At 38.7% G+C, this 8,543-nt stretch overlaps 1 protein-coding gene across 1 annotated transcript in view; it reads right to left on the bottom strand.

The window, feature by feature from the left end:
- Positions 1 to 8,543, bottom strand: part of LOC109464289 — a 25,513-nt gene that overhangs the window by 8,428 nt on the left and 8,542 nt on the right. The window contains exons 2-11 of the mRNA XM_019761242.1: positions 7,549 to 7,791; positions 7,115 to 7,387; positions 6,049 to 6,309; positions 5,673 to 5,814; positions 5,049 to 5,173; positions 3,892 to 3,948; positions 2,660 to 2,835; positions 1,793 to 1,795; positions 1,008 to 1,115; positions 261 to 494 (exon numbers count right to left, since the gene is read on the bottom strand). Of these exons, the coding sequence (XP_019616801.1) occupies positions 261 to 494; positions 1,008 to 1,115; positions 1,793 to 1,795; positions 2,660 to 2,835; positions 3,892 to 3,948; positions 5,049 to 5,173; positions 5,673 to 5,814; positions 6,049 to 6,309; positions 7,115 to 7,387; positions 7,549 to 7,791 (1,622 nt within the window). The remainder of the gene's footprint in view (positions 1 to 260; positions 495 to 1,007; positions 1,116 to 1,792; positions 1,796 to 2,659; positions 2,836 to 3,891; positions 3,949 to 5,048; positions 5,174 to 5,672; positions 5,815 to 6,048; positions 6,310 to 7,114; positions 7,388 to 7,548; positions 7,792 to 8,543) is intronic.

Raw genomic sequence — 8,543 nt, 5'->3', positions numbered from 1 at the left:
CTTATGATTTCATTATTTGATTTTGCTTTAGTCACTTGAATTGATTGCACTTGTTCGAAATCTGCCTGTTTAACGTTAATGTAAACACCACCCGTGAATAACATGTAACTACGGATTGCTCGCGACCAACTGAAGCATTACCTTTTTAATCTGCATATTGTACTTGTAAACTTATGTGTGGTTTATAATTCCAAAAAGCATGACTAATTAAATAACGAAATACGATTTCAAGTTCAAAAATGAATGAGCTTTAACCTTACCGATAATTGGTGAAAGTCCACGCACAAGAGAACCATGAGAAGGAGGTACAGGATGAACTCGGACACCACGATGGAGAACACTACGGAGTTGTCGCTCAGGTGGAGGAAGTTCTTGAACGCGTTGATGAAGTTGATGGAGTTGGGGAGTTGAAGAGTCATGGTCCCTACAGAGACCTTCCACTCGGTCATGGGGCACGTGCAGCTGATGACCCCGTCCTCGAGATCAATGTCAGCCTGTCGCGGGTTCAAAGGTTCACGATAAATATATATGGCGGTAGAATTATCTAGACAACACACTGATAGATGTTTTGTTCAGGTTATGGTTAAAACCTCTGCCTGGTGGTGCTGCATATTCTGATATACTGCAGTCTTGATGTCAAAAGTTGATGAGTGAGTATTGTCTCTTGGTTGCTTCTATTTTAGATCTCTTTTAGATGTTATAGATTCCATTTGAAACCAGTTTTGTTATGTCCGTATTTTCTTACAATTTATTTCAGGAGTTGTCCGTATGAGGGGATTCAGATATACAAAAAGAATATGCCTATTACAGATAAACATGCACTGAATACCGCTGTTTCAGCACGGGGCTTTTTTTTTTACGCATTCAATCCTAATCTTTGCAGCAACTGACCAATTACCCTCTACCTTGTCGCCGGTCATCTATCAGGTTTGGAGACTATATAGGTAGGTTATTAATAATCAACAGTAGCATTGCACTTTTCATTACATTTAACTGGATAGACTTACATCGCAGTCCTCCAGCCCCCATTGGTTCGTATCGTCATCCCAAGATGAGCAGCCCACAGCTGACATCGACAGGGCGTAGTTTTCTCTGCTCAGGATCTGAACGGTAGGCTGCGGTTGATGACTTTGGGCGGAGATCGCCGGTCCTGGGAAGTTTAGATTTAAATCATTTTTTTTGCTCAAGAACAGTTACTGGTTTCGAAAACAAAGTGTTGTATGGATATATTACTGACGGATCAAAGTCTGATAAGAGAATACCGACTAATTACCTAAAACTAGTTGGATCTTCATGTCGATTCTAAGTAATGCAGTATTGAACATGGTAAAACGTGTAAGGCAGAGCGTTCTATAAGACTAAAGGTTTGTTACCACAAACCATTGCATCTAATGTACGTATAAAGCCGTTACCGTAGTGACAATTTGGACAAATAATTTTTTTTCAAATTTTTTTCAAGGTACATTACGTATGTTTACTTATAGTATAAGGAACTCACCTAACTTCTGTACTCCTACATACAAAGGCCCGCCATGGTCAGTTGTGTTGGGAATGAAGGATGCTGAAAAATTCGTCCCCTTGAGCCAGGCCTCGTATCCGTCTTCTTTTATAACTATTTTCTCTCCATACTTTTCTGGAGTTGGAGGAGAGCCGTAAGAGATGTACACGTGAAATGTCGCTTCTACATCCCACCAGTTCATACGGATAACCGGGATGACGTTATCAGCTGGAACATTGAAGGCGTGGTACGTCATAGTTGTTCCGTTAGTGTTCTCCTCCGCCGTGTTTGGACTTTCTGTCGTGACGTGTGATGACCGACTGCCTGGCTGTAGTTTATCATATGACGGTACAAATGGCATATCCAGTTTTATCTTCCTGGTTTTCATAAGGTTTCTAGTATTCTTTGCATTGATTGTCAGAAACACCACTGACGACGAGATATTTTGTCCTCCTGTCGACTTAGTCCAAGAATATGGGTTCTTCCTGAAAACTGTCATCTGAAAAACACATGGTACATCTTATCGTTTAGTAATTTAAACGATGCAGGATCTTAAATTGGCTTGGAACCGTGATCGTTGTCTCGATTGTACCACTTTATCTTCAACGAACTTAACAATCCTGTTTTGTTTTGCGCAGCAAAGTCGTAGTCTTGTGAGATTGACTGACAGTAGTAAATAGTAGTAGTAGTAGTAGTAGTAGTAGTAGTATACTTAACGACTAAAAATACCAGAAGAACGACAATAGGCATTGTATTTTGCGTATTTTTTACCTTGATGTCCAACATATATTGTGCATTGGTTCTATTTGTCGGGGGGAAATATGCCACAATATCCCCGGAGCCAATGTGGAGGTCATTGTCAGAGGGAAATCTTGCCACATCCAAAGCGACGTTTTCTGTTCTAAAGCTTGATTGATATTCTACTTCCTCGGGCTGCAACGCCAGCAGTGTGTCGGCTGCCTGGTCCAGAGATGCTACAATGGACTGCGAGGCTTCTTGTTGCTTATTTAAATACAAATATAAAACGTTACTAGTGTTCAAATGGGTTTTCCCGAATTGCTTTGAATACATCGGAATATCGAATGCGAAATTTAATCAATTAGCGAAATATTATCAGTAATTTGATTTATTTTCAAATTGGCATTTTGTTATAATCCTTACCATGTCTTCCTTTTCCTTCTTCTTCTCTTTTAACACCTTCAGCTGCTGCCTCGGGGAGAGATCGGTGGCACTCGTGTGGATAAGGTCATTTTCTAATGCATTATCGGAGTCACTTGCATGTTGCATTTTCTGTTTAGGTAACACATCGATGACTGCTGAAACCGTCTGCACGAAGGCTGAAAAGGAAAGAAAATCAATAAAGCCATTGCTTTGAAGGTAACTCATTAAATTAGTAGAGTGGAGCAGAGTTGAGTAAAATATAGAATAATATAGTATTATAGATGAGTGGAGTAAAAAAAGGGTACAGCTTAAAAGGTGAGATGAAGCAAGGAAAGTAACTATTCTATTAATTGCTCTTGCTGACAAACGGCCAAGGTATGGTATATTTAATAAAATAAGACTATATCATGATCTGTGCATTGTAAACCCAAAACAAAAGTTTCTTACCATCGACTATGGTCTCCATATCCTCTATCGAAATGCCCTGTAATCCCCGAGTCGCAGAGGCAAGCTTTTCTATAATTCCGGTCGTGGTTTTCTAGTATGAATGCGAAAGATTATAAATAAAATAAAAAATGATAACCACTGAGTATATTACCATATGCAATGCTTAGCACACATTATAATACGGACGGGTACAGCCAGTATACTAACGGGAACACACGGATTTTAAAAATCCTAGTAAGATTGGGGTTTTTAGGGAACTTATTGGACCATACGAGGTAAACTTCAGCTCACCAACACTGACGGTGATATTTCTGATTCGGATGCATCAGCAAGCTTGACGTTGTCACTGATGTTGGACGTCACTTCAAGAATGTTTTCCGCTTCCAACGTTTCCGGTAAACTTTGGTCTAGGCCTTGTACCAGCTTCTGAAGCTGTGATTTAATTAAAGTATTGGTGTTGTGTTATATTTTAATAGGAATAGGAAAGCGAGGTGCGTCTTGAAAAAAACTCTATGTGCAGATGTCACTAAGTCTATGTAAATATATTTGGTGTTTTAATCCCAAACCGAAATTCTGCACACCTTTTCATCCGGATCCTCTGTGGTCCGTTCGGGAGATGTTGTGTATTTGTTTATATCTGAAATTCAGACGCAAATAGTACTGTACCTTAATCAATTCATCTAAAAATATAAAAACGGTATGTAGGCATTAAAATAATACATGTACAGTACACAATCCAGCGTTAGTATTATATTGTAAAACTCAAAACTCAACAATGTACGTACCCGGAGTCGATGTCTGTGAGACACTGGGAGGCTCCGTTGATCTACCAGGGGAAGTCACTGCTAACGAAAGAAACATACCGTTATATAAATCATGGAAACTCACGTTATCAACCGTCAATAAAAATGTTCAACAGGCTATATTCCATCTTACTTTATGTCACCAAGAGAAATATCACAATATTTCATACCTTTTTATACGTCTTGGATGTTTTAGGGGCTCATAATACACCGTAACGAAGGGATTTCTGCTGTATGCTAACGTCACGTTTATGTCATGATTAACATGGTCACTAGATAATATTTACTGAACTCTTACCGTAGTCTGTGGTAGTCCATTTGCCCGTTATTGTTGTTTCTTCTTTAGGCATAGCAAACGGCGACGGGGTATTGGTTGATTTAGAAGTCGTTCCTAGAAAAATATTAAACATAAACAGATTATACTCTTAAGTTATTTTCTTTTCATATTGATATTGTGTTTTATATTTTTTTCATTATGAGATTCCCGAGACAGTCTGTTTCATAAGAAACATTTCCAGGCAAAGGTAATCTAAATTTGAAAAAAAAAATGTTGTCCTAAAAATCAACAAAGATAAGGCATTAGCAAAGTAGAAACCTTTAAGTGTTAATGGCAAATATTCCTACAATAGTAGAATTCTAATATATTCGGCATTTTTTGAAGGTATGACGATTTGTTGTATTTTTACACTGGCTAATTCAAACAACTTTGTAAATACATGTAACAACGTTAACCACATTGGTAGTAATAAAAACTTAATTTGAATGTACTTTCAAATTTCCAACTGTACACGTTGCTATCACTTGCTGTTGTAGACTCTTTCCATAACGAAGAAGTGGTCGAAGTCGTCCTCATTCTATCCGATGTAGTGCTAACCTCAATTGGTTCTATAGATCCTTCAGGAAAAACGGATATCAAAGTGTTAAAGCGTTACAATCCCCGTCCTTTGAAAATAAATAATAAACCGATGTGGACAAAAAACAAACTTCAATACATAATGTTTCAAAGTACATGAAATCATTTAAGTGCATAAAATACATAGGATTTTAATACGTTCTATTCTATGGAGGAAATATAGCAATAAAATGTCACTTTTATCATACGCTACGCATAACTGTATCTATAGCAAAACATACTATACCTGTGCTGCTTGAATAAGTGATGTCCACGCTACGACCATACTTGCTGAAGGCCCCCATTTTGAAGACGTAGGTCGTTTCTGGTACAAGATCCGTGACGTTATAGGACATTGTGTGCCCCTCGAGTCTAACATGGAAACGTTGCCATTAGACACCGATTTAGTAAATTACGCAGTACATAAATATATACGGTTTAACAGTTTAGCAGGTTTTTAACTATGCCAAATGATATTTTATAAGTTATAATTTATAATATTTAGGATAAACTACGTACAATACGATGCATCTTGCATCAGTAATTACGAAAACATTTTTATAATTACTTTGACAGTAACCATATCCAACGAAGAAACCTACATTGATTTGCATTGTATTTAGATAACATGAAACATATTATATTTGTGTATGCTCTAATAGTGTCTACATACGGTCTTAATTTTTTTTGCAAAGAATAGTCTATTTATAATACAGCAAGAGGCATTTTGCAATGCTAAAAAAGTAAAACACGGTAATCACATCCAAAAATGGAAACGAAAACAATTTAAAAAAAAGATTTTGATAATATGAAACTTATTATTTATGGTCTAATAGTCTTGACATACTATGCTTTTATGTATTTTTTTTACCCCAGGAATGCTCTTGTACTGCCATATTGGTCTGAAATCTCCAAGTTGTAGGATAAAATATTGGCTACAGGCGGGGTCCATTCCAGGAACAGCCAGGTCGTGGAGGACTTGGTGACGTTAAGACGTGAGGGTGGATCTGTGTCTAAGGTATATAATTATAAAGCAAGAACATCAAAGAATTAAACAAATCCAAAAGTGATAAAAATTAAATGTCATGTTTGATACAACGAATGTAATGAATTGCCCCCCCCCCTTATACATAAAAGGCTTCAGAAACAGCTGAGTACTTTTGGAAAAAAATTACAATCTTGATTTCATAATTTTTGTATTTTTGTATTTTGTATTTCTAGTAACGGACCTCTGCCGTACCACGTACCTGTAATAACACTTGTACTGACGGCGAGGCTCCTCCCTAACCTGCTTACGGCCACCAAGTCAATGTCATACTGAGAACCAGGAACCAGACCTGTCAGTTTACAGCTGTCTACATCCCCTGGTTCCATTACGGAAGTACTTCTTCCATTTCCTGTGTACGTTATGTTGTATGCTGTGATCACAGCTTCAGGTGGTGACCAGGAGATTATCACAGTGTTGGTTGTTTTCTGTTTAACGTACAGTGCCGTTGGACTAGGCGTTTCTGGGGATAAAGGGCACAGAGTGTTTACTTTACAAAATATCCACATTAGAAAAAAAAACATTTTAATGCAAATCGTCGAATTTTTAACGACAAGAAAACTGGTTTTCAATAATATGGAGATATCGAGACCCATTCTACATCTCTACGTATTGTATGTTAGTTGTAAGTTAGTTGTAAGGCTATAGTGGGGCAACCCAATACCCATAAACTAGCAACGAATGGTGGACCCCAGTATGGGACGCCAGGGGGCAGTGACTTCATACTTTCCAAGCAGAGGTTTGGGTTTTGGGGGTATATTTAGTGTGTTTTTAGGCTTTTTATCGGGGTTTCTCTTTTGCACTGAATTTTTCCCAACAAACCCAACCTCTGCCGGCACTCACAACGGAGCGGGGCAAACCTATTCAAGAAAGGTGACAGTGCTCCTACCCAGGAACCATCAAATTATCATTAGGGATATCCATTTTACTGTGGTGGATTATTACACATCCAGCCAGTCAGAAAGGCATTCATTGGGCCACGTGCCTCCTGCTGACTGTGCCTATGCATGCGTCTGGTTCACACCTCCTTGCAGAACGACTAATGTGTTGAAGTGATTAAGTTTATGGCACATTGAAGCTTTCGACTGCCGGCAGAGGTTGGGTTTGATAGGAAAAATATTCAGTGGAAAAGAGAAAACCCGTTCTAAAAAGAGGCCCTTTTGAGTTGGGCTGGAAAATAACGGTATGGGGACGAGATTTGGTGTGTGTCTGACTGATTCTTGGTGTCCAAGCGCGGATCTCATAACGGAAATACAACTTACCCTTACTTGTTACCGCAATAATGTTCACCGCTGGTCCCTCGTTGTACCTGTTGATGCTTGTGGCTGATATCACATACTCTGTGGCAGGGCTGAGGTCACTAAAAGTCAGATCTGTTTGACCTGTGGGCACGAATTGTGTGAACAGGCTCCCTGCTATATCACTCCGCCCTATCCACATCCTGTAGCCAATAGCGAGTGAGTTGGTCCTCTGTATCCACGAAACTGTGATGGACGTTTCTGTGATGTCTTTCACCCTAAAGTCCTCAGGTGGCGGCGTCACTATTATATGAATGAACATCATATTATGAAAGGTAGAATACTTGAAGAGCAAAGGTGTAAACAATTGACACGTTAGATCGCTGAAGTATACTCTGGAAGTAAAATAAAATAAATGCTGCAATCATACTCACATGTTACACAGGTTACCCCAACAGGCAAACTCTCCTTATACATCCCAACAGCTACAAGCGTCACGCTGTATTCCCGGTCAGCTAGGACATGCTGGAGTATCTGTTCCTCAGTTTCCGGACCAGCGTCTGTCAGGTACACTTCTGCAGGGCTGTCACCGACGCTAGTGTAGTTCATTCTGTATCCGATAAGGGGCGCTCTCGGCTTCACCCAGCTGATGGTCAGTGAAGTATAAGTCGCTGCTGAGCAGGTGAGGAACTGTGGACTGTCCGTTTCTGAAACACACACAGGGAAATGTTTGACTGTGTTCACTACGTCTCATTTAAGCTACTTAGTAAAAAAAACTCGTTTCAAATGCCTTTATTACACGTTATATTCAATTTATATTTTGACTTCAGTTCCATAAATGTTGTACTTTTTGTCTATAATACATAATGTCCAAAATTTAAAACAATTTAATGAAATTTTCACCGGTTAAGCATTGGATTGTGACGCCAGAGCTTTCAAATGGGGACGCAACATTGAAAACTGTCACGATGTACTTGGATCCACTTTTTAAAGCGTCAATGGTGACGTTTGACAATACCGCGTTCTTTCTTCCAATGACGTTAACAACTCATGGGGTTCCACATCATCTGATATGTGCTGATACCAAATATGATATCCCGTGAGACAGCTCGAACAGTACAGCCAATGCAGCGAAAAGGAGTCCGTAGTCTCCGAGCTGCATGTCAAGTTCTCTGGGGGGGAGTGCTATATGGTATTGCAAAGGACAAAAAAAAACACAGAGAAAGAATTTAAAAAAAACAACATTTGTACAAAAATGAACATTTTTAGCCTAAAGAAACGGTCAGAGACAAAGCATTTCAATCATAAAATATGGAAACAAAGGGACAGTTAACTTGACACTTAACGACGCCTAAGACAATTTTAAGATCATTATCTTTTCTACATCTACAAAATACTATATCATCTAATGAAAATATATTAACCACATATTGCAAAATATTCAAAGTCAAAATAAACA

This window comes from Branchiostoma belcheri, unplaced genomic scaffold (genome assembly GCF_001625305.1).
Source record: "Branchiostoma belcheri isolate BF01 breed outbred unplaced genomic scaffold, Haploidv18h27 scaffold136, whole genome shotgun sequence".
Classification (NCBI taxonomy): domain Eukaryota; kingdom Metazoa; phylum Chordata; class Leptocardii; order Amphioxiformes; family Branchiostomatidae; genus Branchiostoma; species Branchiostoma belcheri.
This window is presented reverse-complemented; position numbering and strand designations above follow the sequence as displayed.